The 27,722-nt window shown below is 42.3% G+C and overlaps 1 protein-coding gene and 1 long non-coding RNA gene across 5 annotated transcripts in view; both read right to left on the minus strand.

Annotated features, from left to right (window-relative positions):
• Positions 1-27,722, minus strand: part of GRHL2 (grainyhead like transcription factor 2) — a 171,369-nt gene that overhangs the window by 50,643 nt on the left and 93,004 nt on the right. For all 4 annotated transcript variants that reach the window (XM_053208642.1, XM_015078007.3, XM_027064114.2 and 1 more), the window contains exon 8: positions 13,603-13,697. In XM_053208642.1, coding sequence (XP_053064617.1) covers positions 13,603-13,697 — 95 coding nt within the window. The remainder of the gene's footprint in view (positions 1-13,602; positions 13,698-27,722) is intronic.
• Positions 23,489-27,154, minus strand: LOC128312900 (uncharacterized). The gene is made up of 2 exons (XR_008292823.1): positions 25,942-27,154; positions 23,489-25,589 (listed from the first exon to the last, which is right to left on the minus strand). It is a non-coding gene; the product is annotated as an uncharacterized LOC128312900 (long non-coding RNA).

A 27,722-nucleotide genomic window follows, 5' to 3' on the forward strand; every position in this document is an offset into this window, starting at 1 on the left:
GAGTTATCTTCCTCCTCCTCTTCCCACCTCAGCCCAGGACCAGAAGCAAACTCTATAACGCTGCTCCTCTATTTTCTTCATAGTACTTGACATCGTTTGGATTTATCTTATTGTTTTTCTGTTTAGTGCCTAATTGCCTGTCTGCTCCACGGGGTTGCAAGCCCATAAGAGGAGGCCCTTGTCTGCCTCAAGGTCACTCTAATCCTAGTGCCAGTCCCATGATAAATACTCAACAAATATTTGTCTAATGCATTAAGGGAAAATTACCTTTCTAAAAACACATTTCCCTCTTTATCCATACTCTTGCCTTCATTTTAGCCGAACCTCTTAGGAGCCAAGATTGCTTTGAGTAGCTGAAGTCATCAAGATAATACAGCAGAATGAGCTGCTCTGATCAGATTTATCCTCAAAATTTGTTACCTGCTTGCATATCAACAAACATAAAGTGAGCACCAACTATATACTCTGGATGAATATACGTACGTACGTGTGTGTGTGTGTGTGTGTGTGTGTGTGTATGCCATGGATGATGCTATTTATGTATGCTATGGGAAATAAGGGAGTGTTCGGTACAGTCCTATCCTCAAGAAAGAAGAGAGATGTTACAGTTTTTGCTATTGTGAAATGTAGATAATTAGATACTAAACTGACTATCCCAGACTATAAGTTCTGTAAGACTTGATGAAAAGGAGAAAAATCGGCAAGTCAGCCAGGGAAGATTTGGTATAGGTGTCACGAGTTGGAAGACAGATACATGCTGACTCTGAAAAGAGCAACGAGGCAAGCCTTGTGGGAGAGGAGGGTGTGTAGGGGGAAGTTAAGGTGGAGCCCAAAGGAAGGCGCCTGGTGACGGAAGAGGCCAACCATGATGTGTCTGTCACTGTGATCAAGTCACGAACACCTAATGAGGTCAAGTTATGTATTATCGGGGCCAAGACAGAACTCCAGCCGTAGCACTCAACATTCAAGTCACAGAGAGGACAAGGAGAGTGAAGGCTGAGCAAAGGCCACCAGATTCAGACGTAAAGAGGTCCTGTATCCCTTTGAGAGGCCCGACTAATGGAGGGAAGGGCAGGAAGCTAGATCGCTGGGGTGAGCCAAGACTTGGAGACAGACAGAAGGCTTCTCAGCTGGGGAATGTGGTGGGGGAAGGAGGGATGAACAGGAATAGGGGAAGCAGGTAGCAGACAGCATGGCCACGCAGAGGTGTTCTTCCAAGATGGAGGAGGTGTTCCCACATTAAGAGAAGGTGAATGTCAGAGGCTGCAGAAAGGTGGAATGTGGGGCCTAAGAGCCTCGGAAGCAAGGATTAAATAGGATCGACTCAAAAGTGAAGTTATGTAAGAAAAAAGACAGAGCTTTCTTGGAAACTGGAAGCCAAATGAGGGGAAAGTGCAGCGAGGGAAAAAAATGTACAGGAAGTTCAGAGTCAGGTACTTGATGCAAATCCCAGCACTGTGGCCTTAGACTGCCCTTTCTAAGCCTCACTTGCCTCATTTTTCAATAGGCAACAATCTCTACCTCAGTATTGCGCCACTTTATTTATTTATTTTTTCAACGTTTATTTATTTTTGGGACAGAGAGAGACAGAGCATGAACGGGGGAGGGGCAGAGAGAGAGGGAGACACAGAATCGGAAACAGGCTCCAGGCTCTGAGCCATCAGCCCAGAGCCTGACGCGGGGCTTGAACTCCCGGACCGCGAGATCGTGACCTGGCTGAAGTTGGACGCTTAACCGACTGCGCCACCCAGGCGCCCCAATATTGCGCCACTTTAAAATGATATTATGTTTGGGGCGCCTGGGTGGCTCAGTTGGCTAAGCATCCAGCTCAATTTCAGCGCTCATCATGATCTCACAGTATGTGACTTTGAGCTCTGAGTCGGGGACTGCACTGTCAGAGCAGGGATTCTCTCTCCCTCTCTCTCTGCCCCTCCCCTGCTCGCTTGCTCCTACTCTCTCTCTTGCTCTCAAAATAAATAAATAGATGTTTAAAAAAATAAAATGAGATTAGGTCTGAAACTGTACAGTGCTGTGAAAATCTAAGGGAGTTTCCTCATCACCGTGGTCTCTAGGGTTGCTCCTTTCTCTGACCCCAAGCCCTTCCTCACCTTGATGGCACAGCCAACAAAGCCATGCCCATTTTGCCCCCCACCCCCAGCTGCTCCCCCTGCAAGCCTAGTTCTTTGTGTCCCCTCCAGTCCCCCAGTTCAAGCCCTCCTTCCTCCCTCGATTCTCTCTCAAGGCATCTTGAGATGCTATCGCCAAATGATTCAAAGGCAGGTTAATTAGGATTCACATTAATTTGAGCAAAAAGATATTTAATTGAAGTGAACTGATTTTTACAACAGAAAATCACTCTCTGCACAACACTTCTAGAAGGGTGGAGTCTAGAAGGCTTTGACAGGGAGAGAGCAAGAGAGAAATCTCTCAGGCAGGACCTTTACTGCCCTTCACCTGAACACAGCTTGTGAAATAGCATCTCAGGATGAGGAAGAATTTGGACCTTATACCACAGTGGGGTGGCCTGTTTCATAAATAATGAGCTCCCGGTCAGAGGAAGGATGTAAATACAGACTGAAAAGATTCAGTGACTCAACTTTCTGATCATTTGTTGTTATATGAATCCTTTTTGGCTCATGTTTAATACTTAAAACTTGCTTTGAGTTTGTAATACTATGGCACAAAATTCAAAAGGCACAAAAGAATTAACTGAAAACACCTCCCCCCCACCCTGCATAGTTCTCTAAACAACCAACAGTCTCTTGAGGATCTTTGATAATTTCTTGTGTATCCTTCTAGAAATATGCCATGCAATACATATCATTATTCTTTTTTTATACAAATGGTACCACAGTAAACATAGTTATGCATCTTGCTTTACTAAATAAATTTTGAAGATAGCCCTTTTCGTTTTTAAAGAACTGTGAAATAAGGAGTAATAATTTCTTTACCATTGGGCTGTTTGTAGTCTTTTCATCTTACAAGGATGCAACGTGTGTCTTTCAACATGGATTTCGTACACACATGCACATATAAATTTTTCACAGTATATAAGGCCATGTCACTATTTTTTTTTTTATTTTTTTAACGTTTATTTATTTTTGAGACAGAGAGAGACAAAGCATGAACGGGGGAGGGTCAGAGAGAGGGCGACACAGAATCTGAAACAGGCTCCAGGCTCTGAGCTGTCAGCACAGAACCCGACGCGGGGCTCGAACTCACGGCCCGCGAGATCATGACCTGAGCCGAAGTTGGCAGCTTAACCGACTGAGCTACCCAGGCGCCCCCTATGTCACTATTTTTAATCTGGCTTTTGTCCTCACAATTTGACTGAAATTGCTTTCTTCGAGGACTCAATAGCAAATTTATAAGCAAGGGTTCTCTATTTAGTAGGCATCTAGGAGGTCTGGGTAAAATATGCATTACAGGGCCCCATGCCCAGGGTTTCCAATTCAGTAGGTCCGAGGTGAGAGATCCAAGTACCTGCACGTCTAACCCAAGTTGAGATGGATGACACACATGGAAGGCCAGGCTTTGAGAAACCACGACCTACTGCACTGACTTCGCTGGCCAGTTAGTTCTTCCTTCTTCCCCGGCTCCATCCCCTGCCTCTCTGCCTTCTTCTGTAGTCTCCTTCTTGACCACCCCTTTCTTGTCTGGTTCCTCCAACATGCCTCAGTGGGGTGAGTCTGAATCTCATCCTTTCCCATGACTTCTATCCTCCCCTCTTTATAAACAACTCCTAATAGTTCTCCTGCCCCAAATTCCCTGCTCTTCTTGTGCTCTCCAGGCCACACCTTCGAGCATCCTGTTCTTCCACCTAACGTGCTCCTCTTTCCAACTTCCATGTGCTTACATTACAACTGACCCTTACGACACAGCCCATATGCCAAATCCTCCCTATGTCTTCCCTGATCCCGCAGAAAGGTGATCTCTCTACATGCTACAGTATTTAGAAGTGAAGTATAAGTGTGTGTGTGTGTGTGTGTGTGTGTGTGTGTGTGAGAGAGAGAGAGAGAGAGACAGACAGACAGACAGACAGACAGAGGGAGAGACAGAGAGAGAGAGAGAGAGAGAAAAGATAAAAGAAATCTGGCAAAGTATTAATAATGAGTCAATCCCAGTGAAGGGTATGTGGCGATAATTGTATTATTCTTTCAGCTTTTCATTTGTAATTTTTTTAAAAAAGTTGCTAACGTTTATTCATCCCTGAGAGAGACAGACAGAACATGAGCGGGGGAGGGGCAGAGGGAGAGGGAGACACAGAATCCGAAGCAGCCTCCAGGCTCTGAGCTGTCAGTACAGGGCCCGATGTGGGGCCTGAACTCACTAACTGTGAGATCATGACCTGAGCAGAAGTCAGATGTTTAACCGACCTAGCCAGCCAGGCACCCCTCTAACTTCTTTAAGGAAAAAGTTGGGGACATTTTTAAATAAAAAAAGAATTTTCTCCCTTTCCAGACCTTTCCTGGCACTTTACCTCTATTTTCATAAGAATCTTTGTCACTCTTCCATTCATATTACATTTATTTACAGCTATGTCTTATTTCTCAGCCTGGCCAAAATGTTCTCCAAGAGCAGACACTTTGCCTGGCTTATCTGTCCGTGAATTTCCACTGCCTGGCCTAGTGCATGATATGCAAGAGGCAAGCTGCTTCGAAGCAGTGACCGCCCCTTTGCCAGAAATAATGTCGGATATGTTCCTGCTCGATCCTCCTCAATACAAAACGGCAGTGCTGAAAGAGCACGTGCTTTAGATAGCCCAAGGTGGGAGTTCTGGCTCTGCTCCACGTTAGCTGTGCAACTTTCATTAAGCTGGCTAACTTCTCTGGGCTTCAAAGTCTTCATTATTTAAATGAAAAGTGTTATCCACTTAAGATATGAATATTGCATAATATACACAAAGCACCTGGCGGAGTGCCCAGTATGTAGTAATCATTGAATAAATATTAACCTCGGTGCATGTGTGTGCATGAGAGCGCACGCGCACACACACATACATACGCACCGCCATCGGTCTATGAAATCCAAATCTGTAATTTAATTCTCGGCACACATACAGTAATTCATGCATGGAAATTACAGAGCCCTGAGCAGAATTCAGTCCAGAAACCATGGATACTCCACAACCTAACAAAAGATCAGGCCATTGATATCTTCAGTGAGATGCCTTCCACAGATTATTCCTTCTATATGTGAATTAACTCTAGCTTTAGAGCTTTTCCTACCAACCATTACCTTATAAAACTGGAACAAAGGCATGGCTTTGTTTAAGTTCAATACCAAAGACTCCAGCAAATGTTTACCTTTCCCTTCTAAAACTTCCTTCACCCACGCCACGCCCCAGCAAACACATAAAAATGCCATTTGCCCTGCTTCGCAGTGTGTATCTGGACCTTTCACGACCCCACCCCGGAGCCTCCCCCAAGCCTTTCTTTACCTTTGAGACCATGAAAGATGCCTTATAACGTTCTCTAACCTTCCACAAGATGACTTGTTTAAAACTGGGCCCTCCTTAGGCGAAAAATTGGGATGTAACTTTTTCTTACTCAGCAATAGCTATCAAGCTCATCTCATCCCAGACTGTCTTATAAGCAGAAAGAGGGCTCCCCAGACTGCTGGCAGGAGGTTGGGAGTTGGGGTAATGGGCCAGGTCATGAGCCCATGGGGCATCAGGAGTATGGCCATCCTTAGCCAGTACTTTGGCTTCTTTTTTCATCCTGAAAATCGATATTTACATTATCTTGTCTTCTGCCTTGGGATCCAGCACTGGAGCGTGGCAGAGAGAGAACACAGTCCATTTAGAAACACCCCATCAGAAGGTGAGATCTGTCAAGACTACAGAGACCATAATTTTCTAAGTGCTGTGAGGTGGCCCAATAAGAACTGATGAACTATTTTAGACCAAAAAGAAGTATTGGAAAGGAAAGAGAAGGAATGAGAGATATAATAAATTTGGGACGATTTAATGGATGCACCATGATTTGGTGAATTTCAAGCCAGTCTTTCAAATAGCATAACCTTATTTCCCACAAAAAGAGACTGGATAATTTGCAGTGTACAAGGCGGTGAGAACACTTATGTTTTCGCCAACTTAGTATTTTTACGTAGGCCCTGATCAAAGCACTGGTGTTTCCACCAGCCTGTCTGTTAAGCTACTAACATTGAGATAATGAGGACAGAAAAGCTGTCTTTCCCATCCATTAGCAGCTGATGGAGCAAAAAGCTAAGCTTAGCTTACCGACCACTAGCTGTACCTAGAAAAGACAGCACTGGGAAGAGAAAGGGTTAACCCGTGCATCAAGAAAAGGAAGCCCCCTGGAGTACATGGGGACAGAGTAAGTCACCCTCCATGACAGCTCTCCTCACATCTCACAACGTGAAGGAATTCATGACACAGGCCACATCAAGTGTCCTTAGTCCAAGGCAGCTATAGGGCCATGCTGGGACATTAAACAAACGCCATTTTCTTTTATTTTTTTATTTTGAGAGCAAGAGAGAGTGCACATGTGCGACTGGGGGAGAAGCAGAGGGAGACAGTGAGAGAATCCTAAGCAGGCTCTACACTCAGCACAGAGCCCAATGCAGGGCTCGATCCCACAATCCTGGGATCATGACCTGAGTCGAAACCAAGAGTGAGACGCTCAACCAATTGAACCACCCAGGCGCCCCTCCATTTTCTATTTTAAGAATGGGTTTACAAATATAGGACACTTTTTATTCCCAACTTCCATTTTGATTTTCCAGGCCAGCCAGCTGACTTTTATCAGCACATCCATGTTTCTATCCCTCAAACCGCGTCTCAGTTCTCATGTAATATCTCCTTGGGATCAGAGCAAAATCAGATATAAATGCAATAAATAAAAGGTACAAACATTAAGGAAAATAGGGCTCAGAAGAAATATCAACATGTACCCCCTCACCCTGAATTTCCTTACAATTTAAAAAATTACATGGATATCTCTTCCACAAATCCAACTCATTTAAAGCATCCAAAGGGACCACAAAGTTAGAGGAACATATCTCTAAAATGAATATTGCTTATGTGTAAATATTTACTTTGAATTTACTAGATCGGTAAATGTGGGCTTTCGTTTATTGGATTATTCTCAAGTTGCAAACATAAAGCTAAAAACCGTTGTGTGCCTCCTGTAAACTTTATTTTCTCTAATGATAATCATCACTCTTGCCTTGAATTTTTTTTCATGTTGTGCTTCCCGCATGGCATTGCAAAAAAGAGAAAAGAATAGCCTTCACGGTTCATAACAGCATTATACCACCGTTCACAACAGAAACAAAAGCGTAAAAGAAAAGTGTACAAAAATAACGCACATGAATATGAAAATGAAATTCGGGAGACCAAGGAAAGCAGCTGGAGAGGAATGAGGAATATAGATGTATATCACTGTGGTGAAGAAAACACTGGGATGTCTCAGAGTTACATTAGAAAGCATGCACCGATCTTTAATTAATACAAAGTTAGTGATCGTGCAAATGAGATCACTAATGTAAGGCTAATACACACACTCACTCAGCTGAACAGTCCTCATTCCCATATTCGTTCTAATCAATAATATGTATAATATCAATAGAAAATGTACCAGGGCAACCAAAGACATGGACAGAGAGAGACTGTGTTGGAGCAGCAAACCCATCTTGCTGGTGGGCAGTAAGGAGACAGTGACAAAATCATGGTGGCTTGATTGAACTGCTTTACTCAAGGAGATGGGGCCAACCATTTGTTTTCTTTTTCTCCGGAGCTGTACTCCATAAATTGCTTTGAGAAGAAAAATCACAGTATGCTTGGGTCTAAAAAAAAAAAAAAAATGCAGATTTCCCTCTCATGGGATGTTTAACAGCATGGACTCTGGAGAATATGTTTAAAGTCCACCTTGTCTACTTGCCTAATCTTGCAGTGCCTGCTACGTAGGAGTCGATATTTAGTGGAATCAGAATCTGAGATACACAAGAAAATGATCCATAACGTCTCACCACCCTTCTGTTCCCTGCCCCACCCTGACCAGGTCTCAGCCCTGCCCACCCCCAATTTCAGCACAAAAGCTTAACAGGGATAAAAACATACGGCTTATCTGTGTCCTTGACCCTTTCTAAAATTGCAACAACTTCCTTTCGGAAAGTTCCTCCCTGAACCCCCAAATGCAGGAAGAACATTCACTGCTGATACGGCAGAGTAGAAGCTGGACTAGCGACCCCCCAGAGCCCCTTCCTGCAACTCAGCACAGAGAAGGGGAGGGACAGGGTAGGCATTGCTCTGGAGGGTGATCCCTGCTTCTGCACACAGGCACAGGTGACAGGCAGCCAAGAGTAACCCAGGAGTGACACAATTTCCTATTATTGAATTATAATAAGTTCTTTTAAAAATCAGGGATGGGAGACAGAGTAGTAGTGGGTTTATCTAACTGCTTGGTTATTTAGCAGTGCTGGTAGTTAAGGGAGGAGGAACATTTTTACTGGATCAAGATCATTCCAAAAGGCTTGGATGCAGAGGGATTAAAAAAGGCTTCATGGAAAGAAGCCTCCTTCGTCTTAGCTTATACACCACAGAAAGAATGAAGCATAGAAATGGGGGAGACAGTGCTATGGTGTTCCGGTAGAAAATACACAGAAAGGAAACTTGTTCCTCAGAGCACCAAGTAGCATCTTAATGCTCACGTAATTCTCTGTGGTCACACGAGAGGCGTTTGTAGCACATCGCGGTTTCTTGAAATCACTGTGAACAGAGAAAACGGCACCAGACAAAAACAAGGGGCCCGGTTTCAAGAATCTCTTTAGAAATCTGGGAGAAAGGGGAGTCTGTAATTAGGGTTTGCTGCCCTTCGGCTCTGGGGGTGATGTCATCGCCTGAAGAAAGGCAGTGCTCGGTGCCAGGAATCTGAGCTCACTGCTCTTCGATAATTCAATAGGGTCTTGCCTGGGAATTCCTCATCTTGGGGATTAGCGAGCAACGGATCTACTTTGTAGGTACCAGCGTTTGGCTAAGGGAAAAAAAGCAAAAGTGAAAGGACCTTGGAAACGGGAGTCACGTGAAAGAATGAAGCACTGTGACCTTCCCAACAGAATCGCATGGACTGGACCTTAATTCTCTGTCACCTCTTCCTGCCATTTGCCAGCTGAGGAAACCGCAGCTCGGGAGGGGCAATTCACAAAGCCAGCCATTTAGGGGCCGGGACAAGTGTCTGACTGCCCGAACTCCAGTGCTGGCACCCTGTGCTCAGACCCCCATCAATCTCCAGTCTGTGACAGCGTGGACACTCAGGACCTCACCCACCCAGATATCACCGAGTCATTCCCAGGGACCCAGGGACACCAGTTCGTGTTACATGAGCTTCCAGACCGCACAGACCCTGAGGGGAAAAGAACGTCCAGTTGCAGACTGTTTCTGCTGCCTGTGTCACTGCGCAGAGGGACGCTGTGGCACAACCAGCAAAACCGGTTCTGGGTAGAAGAACTCTGACAGTTCTGCCAGAACCGTGCTGCAACTGAGACCGAAAATCTGCAGCTAATCCCCAGGCCTCATTCTAACTAATAGTTTTAACACCTTCCCTGGCCCAACTTTTTCCTATCGTTAGATTAAACGATTAGAGTTTCACATCCTTGCCATTCTTCTATTTGTGCTAAAGGAGAACTAGAAATGCAAGGTAGGACAGCAACAAAAGAAAAAAGTAGGAACTGTGCTTTCGAAAAACGCATAAGCTTTTATCATCGAGTCTTGATTATGCATATGTGCTAAGACTACCAAATACCAGGCCGTTATTTTTTTTTTAATGAACGCCCCGAACCTTCAATGTCCAAATAAAAGCTCTTCTTTAACATAGTTATCGTAGGAAGACATATGGTTTTCTCAAATGATGCTGCTGTGACTCAAAGTATGTTTGTAATGTCTCTTCTGACATTGCTGTCTTTAAAGCTGGTCTTTCACAAAGGAAATCTCATTTTTAACCATGAAGTGGTATTATCAAACGTGTCGATACGTATTCAGACTTGGACCCAGGCAATTTCTGATGTTTTTCTTTTATTTTTAAAAATTTTTTTAATGTTTATTTATTTGGGGTGGGGGAGGGGCAGAGAGAGAGGGAGACACAGAACCCGAAGCAGGCTCCAGGCTCCGAGCTGTTGGCACAGAGCCTGACGCGGGGCTCAAACTCACGAACCGTGAGATCATGACCTGAGCTGAAGTAGGGACAGTTAACAGACTGAGCCCCCCCCACCGCCAGGCGCCCCGATTTCTGATATTTTTCTTTAAACATATTCAAAGATCAAGATTTACCACCACTGTGGGCATTCAAAAGGTCACAGCAACTCTCTTGAACAGAGCTAACACAAGGCGACTTCTGGCCGGCTGCCAAAGCCTGGCCAAGGCACCCGGGAATGCTGGCAACCTCCACTGTGTCACTACCTTCCCCAACACTGAAAGCCAGTGAAGATGTAAATTGCATATTCAGTAGTTTGAGAGTGTGTGGTTGAGGCATTAAGAACTCACATGTCCCTAACAACCAGGCAGGGAAAGTTCCAGAATGGAAAAGGCTAGAGAAAAGGATGTTACTAAAAAGAACAGCCAGTAAGTATCTCCTAAGAGCCACTCGTGGCCTTGCAAATGCTTAGACTCATGGGTGCCAGAATCTTTAATTATCCAAAAGAATCCAGAAGTCTAGATCTAAAAAAATAATAATTATAATTATAATCTCCTGGTTATGAAATGTGGGCAAATTTTTTTTTTAATTTGAAATAGGAGTACATAAATGCATGAGGTACAACACAACATATAATTCTGTGGCCCACATAAAGGCTGGAGGTCATAATTTTGTGTCCTCTGGCCACATAAACCAAAATAATGTAGGACACTGAATGGGGCCCCGGCCTCATAACCTACAAAAAATTTCTCTGTGGATGTTACAAATAGGAACCTGAAGGCAAGGTCCATGGCTCCTGAGAAGTCCACATCATGAAAATCACAAACAATTCTGCTGTAGGAAGGATGTTTTTACTTCTTGCTTTATGGAAACCATTTTCTCAACAGTCATACAACTTTGCTTTTTGTTTTTTGTTTTGCAATCTGCTTATTATAAAATCAGTAATATTTTAAAGAATGAAGTGAATTTAACTTTTACGGTTTTTCTTTGAAAATTCTGCCAGTAGTTTGGGGGAAGTTATTATTTTTTTTTTTATTACTTATTTGATCAACCCAGACTGCATACAATGGCAACAACCAAGTTATAGTCACTAAAATATATATATTAAACAAACATTTTGCCACAGTAAACAATATGAAATATCCTCCACTGCCCTTTGTCAAGGTCTATGTGAGCTTAAACTTGTCAGCCCGTAACAACACACATGCAGAACCACACACATTTCAAGAAGAAAAGTGAGCTCCTACCTATGGGAAATGAGTGATATCATCTGCACTAGGCTAAAAGAAAGGTCAGTTCAACCCCAAATTACCTACCTTGCTAGTTCACTGCAGAGCCTCCATCATTTAAGCCATCGCCTCTGATTAGGCATGTTCTTCAAAAGGTCCCTACTGACACATTCACCCACTAGCACTCATTATCACAGACCGCCTGATAATGAAAACTGGGGCTATGATCACAGTTCACATTTATAGCTTGCTTTACACTGACAAGGCACTTTCTTTCTTTTTTTTTTTTTTTAATGTTTATTTATTTCGAGAGAGAGAGGGAGAGAGACTGTGTGTGTGTGCGCGCGCACGTGCGTGAGCGGGAGAAGGGCAGAGAGAGAGAGAGGGAGAGAGAGAATCCCAAGCAGGCTCTGTGATGTCAGCGCAGACCCCAGAGCAGGGCTCAATCTCACGAACCTTGAGATCATGACCGGAGCCGCAATCAAGAGTCTCGAGAGTCGGACACTTAACAGACTGAGCCACCCAGGCGCCCCTGACAAGACACTGTCACTGATAGGATCCCACTGTCTTCCTGATCCCTGTGCTCCCTATATAGTTGGCCTGCCTCTCACCCCTCCCACTGTTGTGGGGTTATTGGTTTCCCTGTCGCCTTTCCCTGAGCCCTGGATCTTCCCACGTCATAATCCCAGCACAACGTGTGGTAACAGCAGAGACCACTGGAAAAGTGCTGTTGTTTGTATATGGGAGGGAACTGAGGCCCAGGGAGGTCAGATGACTCTCTGAGGACTTCAACCCCCACTCCATGGTGCCATTGCCCAGATGGCCTTTTCATTATCTACCCCAGCAATGTAGCTGCTAAGGGAATGGCATTATGAACGGGAAGCACAAGATTTGAGCAAGGAACTTTAAATGGAGGAGGAGTGGACCGTAGAAGACAAATTTTCCCTACAGTTCCGTGTGGGACCTGACCTCCCATCCGTTTGTTGCAAGGCCTACTTCCTCCCCTTGGATGCACTGAGCCACCGGAACATTCTCCAGGCTGTTCTGGCACTCTGTTGCCGCTCACCCATTTGGGTCACCTTTCTTGGGCCTAAAGCCAGTTTCATTTACATTGCTTCATACCTGAGTGAAATGAGACACTGAGCAATTCATCTTGTACATAACTCATGCCCACAAACTCCCATCCAGCTTCCTTTCTCACCCAGCCTTCCCCCTGCTCGAAGACAATAAAGCACCGAAGGGAACTGTTTACATTGATCTTTTCATTAGTTTGAAGACAGTCTTCTAACACCCTCCTAAATGGTACATAACTGAGGCAGAAAACAAGCTTAGGTTTCATCTGGAACCTTCTCTTAAGTGCAAAATAAGGCTCAAGGATCAGAAGCTAAACAACACAGAAAGAAGAGTGAGCATAAGCAGAGTCTGTAGTTTTCATAAAATCGAAGAGACTCATGTCTGGCAGACAGACCTGAGTAGTCATGCGTCTTACTTTTTTTTTTACCCAAATCAGTGCAGTATGGACATCTACCCTCAGGGCACAACTCGCCGTAGATTTTACCACTGCCTTTCCTAACCATGCTGGGACCAGGAAAAATGACCAAAAGGTGAAGCAGTCAGGATTAAAGACAGGATTCAATGTAACGGTGCCAGCTCTACCACAGGGAATGAAGGTCAGAGACCCCCAGTCGTGCTTTCTGTACCCTTCCCTCAAGCAGGCTCTGTCTGGAAGGAGTCATGGGGCCAGAAGGCCTGCCCAGTCACTTACCGATGGACACATTAGCTCTGAACACTTTCCTGCCTCTGTAGAAGGCAGCAGTCAGGGCTGTTTAGGGGAATCTGCAGTGTAGGTGAACGAGGTTTTCTGGACGAGCCTTGCCAGTATCATGTGCTAAAATAAAGCACAGGGAGCTGGAGGACTGGGGAGGGGCATGCAGCTTGGCCCATCCCACGAGAGGCCACAGAGAAACGCACACACTCCCTTTTCTCCTTTATCCTCCAAAAGGCAATTTAACTGCACGTAACTGAATGTGCGTAACTTCTAGAGAAAGATAACAAGCTCATTTCCCTTTTTTTTTTTTTTTTTTTTTTTTTTTTTTTACCCCTGGCTTCAGTTAACAAATCTTTCCCTACTTATAGAGGTTGTTGTGAAAGAATCATCTGCAGGGAACGGTGACGTTATTTAAAAGGCATGAGAAATGAATCAATGCTACTTTTTCACTCACCTTTGCCTCTTCATTCACGTCCCAGGTGAAGGAAACAGCGTTGTATGCAATCTCCTCGATGTTTCCAATCGTATTAAAGCTCTCCTTGTAATCAGCTGTCACGTTAAAAAAGAAAAAGGTTTTAAGAGAGTAAGAGTTACTTGATGACATGTACTTAAATGTCATTTTCCAATGAGGAGATTTAAACTTTGCCTACTCTTCCGGCTACCCCTTAGCAACAGTTAAGGATTTGTGCTCGCACATTTTCTTTTACTAATATTTTCTCTATGAGAATGTTCTGCTATTGGGAGAGCAAATCTAGGTGAAGCGATGTTCCTAAGAGATTTGCTTATTGGTTTCATTTTTTACGAGGTTTACAGAATTATTAGTGTTTTTCCCTCCTGAATCCCTGGACACATATCCACTCCTTCACCTCCTCACATTCCTGTAGCTTAGTTGTGCTGGAAGGTGCCAGAGTCATCTGTAGGGACGGTCTGGTAGAACAATATGCTGGTTATCAGCCAGGCAGTGTTGCAGGAACCCAGGGAAGAGATTCCAGGAGAGTGCAAGGAAACTTTCTTTTCTTTTTTTTTTTTTTTACTTCCTTTTGGATTTAGGTGCAGAGAATTGAGTTAATCATTTTCACCTCCCTATTACCACTTGTCCATTTAAGGCCTTCTCTTCGTTTATTTCTTTGTTTATGTGAATATTTATGTATTCATTTTTCTTCCCTATCCTCTCCCACAAACGCAACAGCTATCGAGGTGTTTGCTACGTGTGCTTAGAAAATACGTTGGGTTGATTTGCCTGTGTGCATAGCTGTTATTTCCGGAACTTGCGCTGTGCTATGGCTAGACTTGCCAGATCTAGCAGTTATTTGGGATATACTTATCCTGAAGAAGTATCTGTTGTTTGCCAGTAATTCAAACTTAACTGTGCACCCTATATTTTATCTGGCAGCCTTAGCTAGGAACCTCTTCGGGTCTCTAATCACATTGCTGGTGGCATGCCTATGTCTAACAGCAGCCGTAGAGAATTCTGTGGTAACCATCAGCCACTGTTTACTTATCCGCTCTCCCCAGATATGGACCCTCGAGTGGTCTCCAGCTTTCTGGTACACAGACTACATCGCAACTGATCCCTACTACCCACGCTCTCCACTGTCACCGTCGTACATGGCATTAAGGCCTGGACATGATGTTCCTGCTTTTTTGTTTGTTTAATTTTTTATGTTTATTTATTTATTTTTGAGAGAGTGAAAGAGAAAGAGAGAGACAGAGAGGGAGGGAGGGGCAGGGAAAGAGGGAAACAGAATCCCAGGCAGGCCCCACGCTGTCAGCACAGAGCCTGAAGTTTGACGCGGGGCTGGAACCCACGACCTGTGAGATCAGGACCCAAGCCGAAATCAACAGTCGGGACTTTAACCACCTGATTCACCCAGGTGCCCCAATATTCCTAGTTTTAATCCTCACTATGTCTTGAGTGTTTTAGCTTATGCTTACCATCTGGATTTCCCCCTGCTTTTGGCCTACTTTGATTCTGTACTAAATAAACATCGGCCGTGTCCTGCCTAGATGGCAACAAGGTCCACGGCCCATCTGCTTTCCTTCGAGGTCTGGATCATTCACAGGGTGGTCACCTAATCACAAATGTTCTTTCTCTCAAAGGTCTCATCATGACTCTTCTGAAATGAAAGATCACGTGCTTTTTCTAATTTTTCTCAGGGCTAAAATTTACACCATGATCTATCATGTCCTTCACAATCAGGACTGGACACCTCTCTGTGCCCTCATACTCCAGGCCCACAATGGGGGCCAGGAGAAGAGGTCTTTTTGTTTATAAAATCTTTCTAGTGGCACCTGGGCGGCTCAAACGTCCGACTTCGGCTCAAGTCATGATCTCGCGGCTTGTGGGTTCGAGCCCCGCGTCAGGCTCTGTGCTGACAGCTCAGAGCCTGGAGCCTGCTTTGGACTCTGTGTCTCCCCCTCTCTCTGTCCCTTCCCTGCTCATGCTCTGTCTCTCTCTCTCTAAGGGGAGACACAGAGTCCAAAGCAGGCTCCAGGCTCTGAGCTGTCAGCACAGAGCCTGACGCGGGGCTCGAACCCACAAGCCGCGAGATCATGACCTGAGCCGAAGTCGGACGTTTAACTGACTGAGCCACCCAGGCGCCACTAGAAAAAATTTTTTAAATAAATAAATAAAATCTTTATGAATATTTTTCTTGCTGCACTAGGACAGGAGCTGGGTGTTATGACGAATTCCCAGGATGTGTCAAGTGTTTGTTGCCTACAAAATCGGACATGATTCTGACTAAATGGTCATCTCTTCAAGCTGTGTCCTTCTGGGTTGCTGTGTCACTCCGGGGCTGGTGGCTTCTCGAGGCTTTAACAAGCTGTGCTCATGCTGGGACATTTTGAAGTCTGCTTTCCTAAAGTTCACATATCCAGTCATTTTTATCCATTTCCTCCTCACTTATTGTAAAGTCCAAGTTCATGTGATCCTTTATCAAGATTTTCACCACTTTCTTACAGTAATGCAACCCATCATGCTTGTATGAATCAGGCGGAGAGAAGCAGTAGGTCCTATTTGCTTTTTCTACCCGTGACATAAATAATAATAAAACAAAGTCCGTAATAATAAGTCCATATTAATCCATAATAAAATAAAGTCAGTTTGATTTGGTTTTCTCTTTATTACCAGGACCTGTATTGAGGGTTAATCACAGAAAAACCTACTTTTTAACATGCCCTCCAAAATAGCGCTCCAGACCCATTCTCTAGAATGTGTTGTGCCAATCTAGACTCCACCAGAATCCTATTTCCCCTTTTGCTCACCCAATTTCTAACTTTTTTTTTTTTTTTTGCCAATCCAATGGGTACAAAGTGGTACCCTATTGACGTAACATTTGCATTTCTTCTTCCACTTGTGAGTTCAAGCATCTCTTCACATCCGGGATAGCTAAACAGGTGTTTGCTTATATAAACTGCCTGTTCATGGCCTTTGTCCATGTTTCTGTTGGTTCCCCCAGGAAAACTTTAAAGCAAAACTATGTATCTTTGCATTATTATTATTATTATTATTATTATTATTATTATTATTAGAGAGAGACCATGTGTGCATGAGTGGGGGAGGGGCAGAAGGAAAGGAAGAAAGGATCTCAAGCAGGCTCCACACCCAGTTTGGAGCCTGACTCAGGGCTTGATCTCATGACTAAGAGATCACGATCTGAGCTGAAATCAAGAGCAAGAGGCTTAACCGACTGAGCCACCCAGGCGTCCCTATCTTTACGTTTTAAAAAAAGCATACACACTGTAATAAAAAAGCATTCATCATAAAGACCACAATCTACTCCACAAACAACACATCTGTGTAAATATTTCCTGTTTCTTCCCTCAGTCTGTCTCCCTTTCTCCACAATATGTAAATATTTTTATACAGTATTGTGACAATTATTTTTACTTTGCTTTTTTTCCCCCTTAATACTTCTTCAGCATCTTTCCATGTCAATAAATAAACTTGTGGAAAATGCAATTCAGTGTAATTGCAAAATACTATTATACTGAATTTTAAAAATAACTTTGCCAAAACTTTATTTTGCTCTTGTTGGTCATTTAGATGATGTCCGATACTTTGCTACCATAAATAGTACTTCATTTAATTATCTTTATGGCTAAATATTCACATATACTTCATTATTTCAATAAGATATAGTCTCAGAAGTGAAATTAACAAGTCCAAGGCAAATATACTTTTTTATAATTTTTTTTAAGTTTATTTATTTTTGAGAGACAGAGAGAGACAGAGCACAAGCAGGGGAAAGGCAGAGAGAGAGGGAGACACAGAATCTGAAGCAGGCTCCAGGCTCTGAGCTATCAGCACAGAGCCCAACACGGGGCTCGAACTCACAGACTGCGAGATCATGACCTGAGCTGAAGTCGGACGCTTAACCGACTGAGCCACCAGGCGCCCTGATTAGCATTTTTAAACAGCTTTAGGTCAACTGTAATGTTTAAAAACCAAAAGTCATATTTAGAAATAAAGACAAACCAAGGCAGTTTGGTCAAACACTTTGACTAAGGATCTTAAATACGAATGCTATACAAATACAATGCTTTCTGCATCCCCTAATCGTGCATAGGGCCTCTGTCAGTTTGTATCATATTCACTTCATCACCAAATAAATATATTGAACAAATATGTACCGTGTGTCCACCGTGTACCAGCCAGTGTCATCACACTGGGGAGACAGCAAGAAACAAGACTAGGTCCCTGATCATGTGGCTTTTACAGTCCAGAAGGAGAGAATATAAATCAGTAGACAAATAAATGAACAACACAATTACATTTAATATGCTTTTTTATGCCAATAACAAAACCCAAAAACACTGGTAAGGCTGCTTTTTACTGAGTGGTTACATTACTTTGTTTATTTCCTTCATACCATGTGCCAATATTTTATTTATCTGTTTACTTATTTATTACCAGCATTTCCCATTAGCTATTTGTTCTATGCAGGCAAGGAATTGATCTTAAACGCTGCTGTTTTTTCAATGCTTAACATCATACAGATAAGACGCACTCCATAAATGTGTTGAACAATGGGGTAAGTGAATGAATGTATCCACAAGCATTCTAAACCAAATATATAACTGAGACTGATCTCACACCTTCCTCTTTAACCTTATGCAATATAAGAAATGTCTGTTTATCTTTAGTCTCTCAGCCATTCCTACAGATGGTAAAATAGCTCTGCTATCATTTGTGACTAGGAAAGTTTTCTAAGACTAAGCAGCTTATGCACATTGATGTTGGCTTGTCCACATGCTTTTTTGGTCCAATGAATAAAACGCAAATAGCTATACCTCTCATTTCCGAAAACGGTGTTACTGTTGTTTGCCTAAGGGTTTATGGCTCATAGTATAGAAATAGAAACTCAGCAACCTGTTGGTAAGCCTTTCCTCAAGAAAGCTTCTTAAACCCAAATTTTGCAAATGTTGATAGTTGCAATTAGTAAAAGGCATTGTCAATGAGCTGGCATAAGAAGCTTAGTTTCTTGCCACAACAAATTTCCACAATGTTGGTAATTTGAAACAATAGAAATTTATTCGCTGGAGGCCAGACTACCCAAATCAAGATGATGGCGGTGTTGGTTCCTTCTGGAGACCCTGAAGGTTGATAGGTTCCATGCTCTCTCCTAGCTTGTGGTGGTTGCTGGCAATCCTTAGTGTCCCTTGACTTATAGACATATCCCTCTAATCTCTGCCTCTGTCTTCACATGGTGTTCTCTTCTGTGTCTCTGTGTCTGTTTCCCTCTTCTCTTACCTTCTAAGGACTTGTCATTGGGTTTAGGGTGCACCCTAATCCAGCATGGTCTCATCTTGAGAACCTTGACTTAATTACATCTGTAAAAACCTTGTTCCCAAATAAGGTCCTATTTATAGATTCTGGGAGTTAGGACATGGACACAGCAGTTTTTGAAGGTCACCATTCAACCTCTTGCACCTGGAATTCCCTTCTATGACAAGAAGTCAGGTGACTTGAGTGTATGGCTTGTTCTTGCATGATAGCCACCATGGCTGAAAAGTAATCAACCCACTCAAAAAAAAAATTATAAAGCACTTAATTTTGAACATATTACATTTTGAATGGATTTTTTTCTCTAAAAGAAGACAAGGCAAAATAAAAACTACATGTTTGGTACCTGGGTTGCAAATGTCTATAGAATACTAACATCTACTTAGTAAGAATGAGGATATAAATGGGAAAATGGATTAGATGCTTCCAAAAATCAGCATGTTGAAATAAAATTATAATTGGCTGAAACAGATTCCAAAAAAAATTTATGCAAATTTAATCTGAATTAAAAATTTTTTTTAATGTTTATTTATTTTTGACAGAGAGAGAGACAGAGACAGAGAATGAGTGGGGGAGAGGCAGAGAGATGGAGACAGAATCTGAAGCAGGCTCCAGGCTCCGAGCTGTCAGCACAGAGCCCATCGCGGGGCTCGAACTCACGGACTGTGAGATCATGACCTGAGCCAAAGTTGGATGCTCAACCGACTGAGCCACCCAGGCACCGCCCCCCCCCCCGCCTTTTTTAAATCTGAAATTTAAAGGTAGTTCTTACTAATTTTTTTTTCAAATAGGCTTCACTCCAGCATGGAGCCCAACATGGGGCTTGAACTCATGACCCTAAGAACACGACCTGAGCTAAGATCAAGAGTTGGGCGCTTAACTGAGGGAGCCACCCAGGTGCCCCTGAAGATCGTCCTTATTAATCTCAATAATTTATACACAAAAGAATAACCCTAAAGTACACAACTAATCTGAAGCATAGAAAAGAATGAAACCATGAAAGAAATGGGACTCTATCTAATGAAATAAGAATGAAGTTGATCTCATTGTTAATGTCACGTTGCTAGTGATAGTCAAACTTTCCAGGGTCCTCTCTAAGGCTATGTATGTCCTTAGAATGTCAGAGTGAAGTGTATGGGAATGCACAGCCATATACATTCTTTAGGGCCTGTAGGAGGCTCCCCCAAAGATGTAGAGTGAAGATTTCTGGTTTCCCAAAGCTTAAAGGCCTGTGTTTGTGTCCTATAACAGTGCTTCTCAAATGTTGGGGTGCATCAGAATTGCCTGTAGCGCTTTGGTAAAATGTAGTTGTCTAGGCCCACTGCCAGAGATTATGATTCAGTGGGTCTGGGATGTGACAAAGAATGTGCCTTTCTAATCAGCTCCCACTAGACGGGGCTGATGCTCCTGGTCTGGGGTCTACACTTTGGGTAGTACTGCTCTGTGGCAAACTGAAATGACTACTCCTTTGGGTGCACCTGATTCAGTCCACATGCGGTCTTAGAAAAAGCGACATCTGTCAGTGAGGTCCTATACCAATTATCAATGTGATCCATGTGACAACGATTTCCCCTCAAGTGGATGAAAACCGTGCATATAGGAGACCCAAGCAATTACCTAAATGGTGAGACCTGAACAGCACCGGTTCCGAGATGTCTGCTTGCTCTCATGCCTGCAATCCCATCCTGAAACATCCATTCCTTGGGGTAAGGATATTGTCATCTCATGACATTAAAATGCAAATACCCTTGGGATAATAACAACTGCCATAAGCCAAGAGCTTACTGAGTGCCAAGCATGTGCTAAGTCTTTTACCAACACGCGCTCATCTAATCCTCACAACTGCTCTGTGAGGTAGATCTTAGCAGCCTCCTCCTACAGAGAAGTGGCTCGTAGAAGATCACATGGCTAGTAACAGGCCAACCTGTGATTTGAATCTGGGTCTGGCCGTTGCCGAAGGCCAAACTATTAATCACTGCCTACATTTATCTTGCAAAATTAAACAGTAAGTTGTCACCAGATACGAATACCTTGTAGAGAAAAATCACAGCACATCATACATGGCAACTAGCTAGTGGAGAAGCACTTGGGTCAGTTCCATGAGGCTCCATGAAGATGGAAAGAAAAGTTCAAAAGTTAGCCCTTCTGAGAAAACAAGAGGTTTGAGGAAGAACAATGGCCAACTACAGTGTTTTGGCGAAGGACTTCTGAGCATGGGCAGATGAGCTGTGCTTTTCATATATAATTCTGGCAAGTTACATTCTGCAGAGAAATGATGGGATTCATTTCTATTTTAATTCTTGTGGAAAGCATGAGGTGAGTCCTTTTTGCCGTCTTACTCTTTTACTTTTTGCATATAATCGGTGGTCTGTTAATCAGTTTTTAGACGCAGATTTTGTAGGCTGAGTTTTCCTCAAACCGTATGTGTAAGCGTGATTCTGGAATGCCGTCAAAGGAACTGTTGATTCCCTCACCTTAATTAAGCTTCACGTGCTTGGTAAATTATAACTATCTTTTTAAATTATTTTTTGTATATATTGTGGAGATTAAAAGGAATGGTATAATTAATATAAAAATTGTTTCTCTTCTGAAAAGTGTGGATTCTGTCTGGACTAGTGAAATAATGAGCCCTGGAATGCTGAAAATGGCACACTGCCAATTCAGCGTGAATCCCCTGCAGCCTAAGAAGAGGTTGTTTGTTTTTTTTAACAACAACAACAACAAAAGCCAAAGACGTGGGGCGCCTGGGTGGCTCAGTCAGTTGAGCATCTGACTCTTGATTTCAGCTGAGGTCATGATCTCACAGTTGTGAGTTTGAGCCCTGCATCAATCTGAGCGTGGAGACTGTTTAAAATTCTCTCTCTCCCTCCCCCTACCACTTGTGGGCTCTCTCTCTCTCTAAAAAAAAAAAAAAAAAAAAAAAAAAAAAAAAAAAAAAAAAAAAGGCAAAGACCATACAAGGAGTTGATTTATGGGGTGCTGTCCAAAGCATAGGAAGAAAGGACATTGGGGGTGGAGACACACAGACCCAAATTTAATTTCTGTCCTGCTCTCAACAAGTCCTGTGACTCTGAATAAATTACAGAACCTCTTTGAACGTGATTATCTCATCGACAAAAGGGAAACAATATCTAAAAACAGACCCTTCAGTGGGTGAGGGGAACAACACTGGCCCCTACTTCCCCTATCAACCTGTCCTCAAACATTTGCTTCCCTCTGGCTGCAAAGACCACATAGAATCAGCTCAAATTCAGGAAACACTTGAGGATCATTCTAGAAGTATTCACTCTGACTTAAAATAGGTAGAATAAAGAAACCCTAGTCCAAGTAGGTTTTGAGATTTTTTTGTTTTTCAAAATCAAAGAAGTAGCTTCTTAAAGCCTGGATGACTCCTAAGAAGGTGAATGAGTTCATTATATCCATTATCATGCTTTTCCCTAGTCGGAGGTTGGCTTTTCTTAAGTGTGTTGACACTTGAGCTGCTTTTTAATGGCTCTAAATGTATTTCCATCATTTGGTCCTGACCCCTGAGCAAATAATAGGATCAGCCACCAGTTTTGAGAGCCCGAGTGTGTGCTAAATATACATACTTCCCAAACATTACCTCACACAATTGTAACCAGTAGCTTTTTAAATTATCCTTACTGTGTAGAATAAGAAACAGGCAAAAAATGTTAACTACCTCCCCTCCCAGATAATCACTTAGCTTCTAAGTGGTCAAGTTGGGATTGGAACCTAAGAAATTCTGCCTACGTACATAGCCAGAGTCCTCTGATTTCTGTGACATACTACCTTTCAAATGAGTGCCTTTCCGTATACAACCTAGAACAAGAATGGCTGAAATTATGAAGACATAATTTGTGACTTACTTATAGGATGTGACCAATATAGAGTGACTTTGATATGAAAGCTGGATATAAATAGTTTTCCTATTTACTATTCATAGTTGAATATATTACCTTCACACACATCATTTAAGAGGGAATCTTTCTTGGAATTCTCCCTTTTCTTGGAATTCTCTCCTAATATTTTATTTGTGTTTGATTTACCTTTCTGTTTCTAGCAAAGGAATCTATAAGCCAATGTTCTAGCTTTCAATTGTAGTGACAATAAACTTACAAATAAGAAAAGCATTTTACACTGTAACATATTACTGTGTTCTGTGTATGCTAGTGTTTTTTATTCTGATTTAATTTTTTTTGAAGAACGCTGGTCTTGGCTGTAAACTTGATTTCAAATACAGAATAAGTCATACCCTTTGTTCAGACCCAAAAACACATACGTGCATGTGGTACCTTGTATGCACCATGGCTTCTAGCTCTGAATTTAAATAAACTTGGATGGGCTTAAAATTAAGCTCTTCTCATTAGTCTATGTTATTCAGTGAGATTTAGATTCAGTCTATTTTTTCATGAAACTATTTCGTCTCTTGAAAAATAGTGCCTGGTACATTCTAACAGTTTGATGAATGATGAAGACATGCATAGTGCTTTGGTAAGTAATTCATTCTTGTATACTGCATGAACTACTTATGTTCAACTTTAGCTTTCCATTCTTCATCTTATTACTTAGTTTACCAACACTCTTAGGGGTAGGTATGGGGACAAAAAGTTATAGGTATACAGGATTAGAAGGTACTGCCCACGGTGGCCAATTGGCTGTAATCATCTCAGACCTGCAAACGGGGCTCCCCCCGTCTTCAGCACAACAGCCCCCAACATTTTCCCACCCTTGATGATACTTCCAGACACTGTTAACTTCCCAGTTAAGTCAACTCTGATTTATAAAAGAGAACTGAACTCTTTGTCAGATGACGGTACGTTATCATCAGTAAGAGACTTGAGAATTGCCAATTCCATGTGAGGACAGTCCAGTCTTCTCTCAAAGACCCACTCTAGTGCCTAGCAGCCTTCAGTGTCAGCAATAAGCTTCAAATACGTACAATTGTACTTTTTTGAGTTGCAGACTGAAAAAATTCAAACAAAACAAATGACTTTTTGGTAACTGGTGGTGCAGGACACAGACGCATTACAAGAACTATCAATTCTCATGTCAATTATCTTTCACTAAATTTGAACCACAAACCCAATTCCTGCAGCTGCTCAAGTTCCACTAAGATTAACCACCATTAAAAAAAAAAAATTAATTCCGGTGTAGTGAACATCCAATGTTATATTAGTTTCAAGTATACAATATAGTGATAGAACAATTCCATATACTATTCAGTGCTCAGCAAGATAAGTGTGCTCCTAATCTCCTTTACCTTTTTCATCCATCCCCCACCCACCTCCCCTCTGGGAACCATCTGTTTGTTCTCTATAATTAAGAATCTGGGTTTTTTTTCTTCTTTATAAAAAAAATGCGATTTTATTTGATCCAGTCTTTAACTGGCAAAGAAATGCTTTTTAAGTTGGTTCTGTCTCTCCCTTTATTTTTTTCCCCTTTAATGTGATGTGCAGTCTGGAAAAAAACATCTCCCAAGTTCCTGCAGGGCCATTATTCTTTTTTTTAATTTAATTTATTTTTTAATTTACATCCCAGGAAGTTAGCATATAGTGCAACAATAATTTCAGGCGTAGATTACTTAATGCCCCTTACCCATTTAGCCCATCCCCCCTCCCACAAACCCTCCAGTAACCCTCCGTTTGTTCTCCATATTTAAGACTCATATGTTTTGTCTCCCTCGCTGTTTTTATATTATTTTTGCTTCCCTTCCCTTATGTTCATCTGTTTTGTATCTTAAAGTCTTCATATAAGTGAAGTCATATTTGTCTTTCTCTAATTTCACTTAGCATAATACCCTTCAGTTCCATCCATGTAGTTGCAAATGGCACAATTTCATTCTTTTTGACTGCCGAGGAATACTCCATTGTATATATATACCACATCTTCTTTATCCATTCAACCATCGATGGACATTTGGGCTCTTTCCATACTTTGGCTATTGTCGATAGTGTTGCCATAAACATTGGGGTGCATGTGTCCCTTTGAAACAGCACACCTGTATCCCTTGGATAAATACCTAGTAGTGCAATTGCTGAGTCGTAGGGTAGTTCTATTTTTATTTTTTGAGGAACCTCCATACTGTTTTCCAGAGTGGCTGCACCAGCTTGCATTCCTACTAGCAGCGCAAAAGAGATCCTTTTTCTCCACATCCTCGCCAACATCTGATGTTGCCTGAGTTATTAATGTTAGCTGTTCTGACAGGTGTGAGGTGGTATCTCATTGTGGTTTTGATTTGTATTTCCCTGATGATGAGTGATGTTGCGTATTTTTTCATGTGTCGGTTGGCCACCTGGATGTCTTCTTTGGAGAAGTGTCTATTCATGTCTTTTGCCCATTTCTTCACTGGATTATTTGTTTTTTGGGTGTTAAGTTTGATAAGTTCTTTATAGATTTTGGATACTAACCCTTTAACTGATATGTCATTTGCAAATATCTTCTCCCTTTCTGTCAGTTGTCTTTTAGTTTTGCTGATTGTTTCCTTTGCTGTGCAGAGGCTCTTTATTTTGATGAGGTCCCAGTAATTCATTTTTGCTTTTGTTTCTCTTGCCTCTGGAGACGTGTTGAGTAAGAAGTTTGCTGAGGCCAAGGTCAAAGAGGTTTTTGCCTGCTTTCTCCTCGAGGATTTTGATGGCTTCCCACATTTAGGTCTTTCATCCATTTTGAGTTTTTTTTTTTTTTTTAATTTTTTTTTCAACGTTTATTTATTATTGGGACAGAGAGAGACAGAGCATGAACGGGGAGGGGCAGAGAGAGAGGGAGACACAGAATCGGAAACAGGCTCCAGGCTCTGAGCCATCAGCCCAGAGCCCGACGCAGGGCTCGAACCCACGGACCGCGAGATCGTGACCTGGCTGAAGTCGGACACTTAACCGACTGCGCCACCCAGGCGCCCCTTTTTTTTTTAATTTTTTTTTCAATGTTTATTTATTATTGGGACAGAGAGAGACAGAGCATGAACGGGGGAGGGGCAGAGAGAGAGGGAGACACAGAATCGGAAACAGTATTTTGAGTTTATTTTTGTGTATGGTGTAAGAAAGTGGTCCAGGTTCATTCTTCTGCATGTCGCTGTCCAGTTTTCCCAGCACCACTTGCTGAAGAGACTGTCTTTATTCCATTGGATATTCTTTCCTGCTTTGTCAAAGATTAGTTGGTCATATGTTTGTGGGTCCATTTCTGGGTTCTCTATTCTGTTCCATTGATCTGAGTGTCTGTTCTTATGACAGTACCATACTGTCTTGATAATTATAGCTTTGTAATACAGCTTGAAGTCCGGGAGAGTCTGTTTTGTCACTTTTCTTTCCTCTGTTTGTTTTGTTCTTTAAATTCCGGTGAATGTAATTTGAGTGAAATCATATGGTATTTGTCTTTCACTGGCTTATTTTGTTCTAGATCCATCCATGTTGCTGCAAATGGCAAGATTTCATTCTTTTTTATGGCTGAGTAATATTCTATTGCATATATGTACATGTATATATATGCATATATATATGCCACATCTTCTTTATTCATTCATCTATCAATGGACAACTGAGCTGTTTCCATTATTTGGCTATTGCAAATAAGGCTGCAATAAACATGGAAGTGCATGTATCCTTTTTAATTAGTGTTCTCGTACGCTTTGGGTAAATGCCCAATAGTGCAATTACTGGGTCATAGTGTAGTTCCATTTTTAATTTTGTGACAAACCTCCCTACTGTTTTCCACAATGGCTGCACCAGTTTGCGTTCCCACCAAGAGTGCACAACTGTTCCTTTTTCCTCACATCCTCATAAACATTTGCCATTTCTTCTGGATTCACCTCCACTTTTAACCTCCCCAGTTGCCTCCGGCTGCCCCATCACACACACCACATTGATTAACAGACACAGGAAGGTGAGTTTGTACGTGATGGGTGCAGGGTGGGGGGACGGCACCAGCTATTCTAGTTTGTTCCACGAATGATTTCTACATTCACTGCTACTTGAATTACTCACACTGCCATTCCTGTTTACTTATTTTCTATCAATTATTAGAGGATTTAGACAACATTTCAAAACTGAAATTCTAATTCTCTTAAATATATTTATTCGAGGGGCACCTGAGGGGCTCAATCGGCGGAACGTCCGACTCTTGATTTCAGCTCAGGTCATGATCTCACAGTTCGTGGGATCAAGCCCCACATTGGGCTGCACACTTGAGCGTGGAGCCGGCTTAAGATTCTCTCTCTCTCTCTCTCTCTCTCTCTCTCTGCCCCCTCCCACCTCTCTAAAAAAGAAAAAAAAATATGTATGTATGTATATATATATATGTGTGTGTGTGTGTGTGTGTGTGTGTATATATATATATATATATATATATATATATATAAATAAATTTATCGTCCATAAGACAAACTTGTTCTCACAGGAGGGAAGCCGTTGCTTCTGTTTCTATTTTCCATTTGTAATGCTGACCACAGCATCCGGGGACTGTCCTGATAAGTTCAACAGGATCAGCAGCCACCTAAGGAAATCTGCATAACTGCTCTAAGCGGGTTTCCCCATCTGTGAGATGCAGATAATAGCAGCACCTACCCTACAAGATCATGCTCACTCATGTAGCACTCAGTTATTGCAATACTTGTCTTTTCAAAAATACAAACACTAGAGGTGGCTCTGCATTCCTGGGAGCCTGTTCAAAGACGTTTCTTCTGACCAGCTTTCCCTCACTTGGGTTTCTACAACCTCAAAGAGCTTAATTTAATTTTGGAAAGACTCTCTCTTGGCAAGTTTTAGGTGGTGTAAGTGAAGAAGGAAAACTTT

Source organism: Acinonyx jubatus, chromosome F2 (assembly GCF_027475565.1).
Source record: "Acinonyx jubatus isolate Ajub_Pintada_27869175 chromosome F2, VMU_Ajub_asm_v1.0, whole genome shotgun sequence".
Taxonomy (NCBI): Eukaryota; Metazoa; Chordata; class Mammalia; order Carnivora; family Felidae; genus Acinonyx; species Acinonyx jubatus.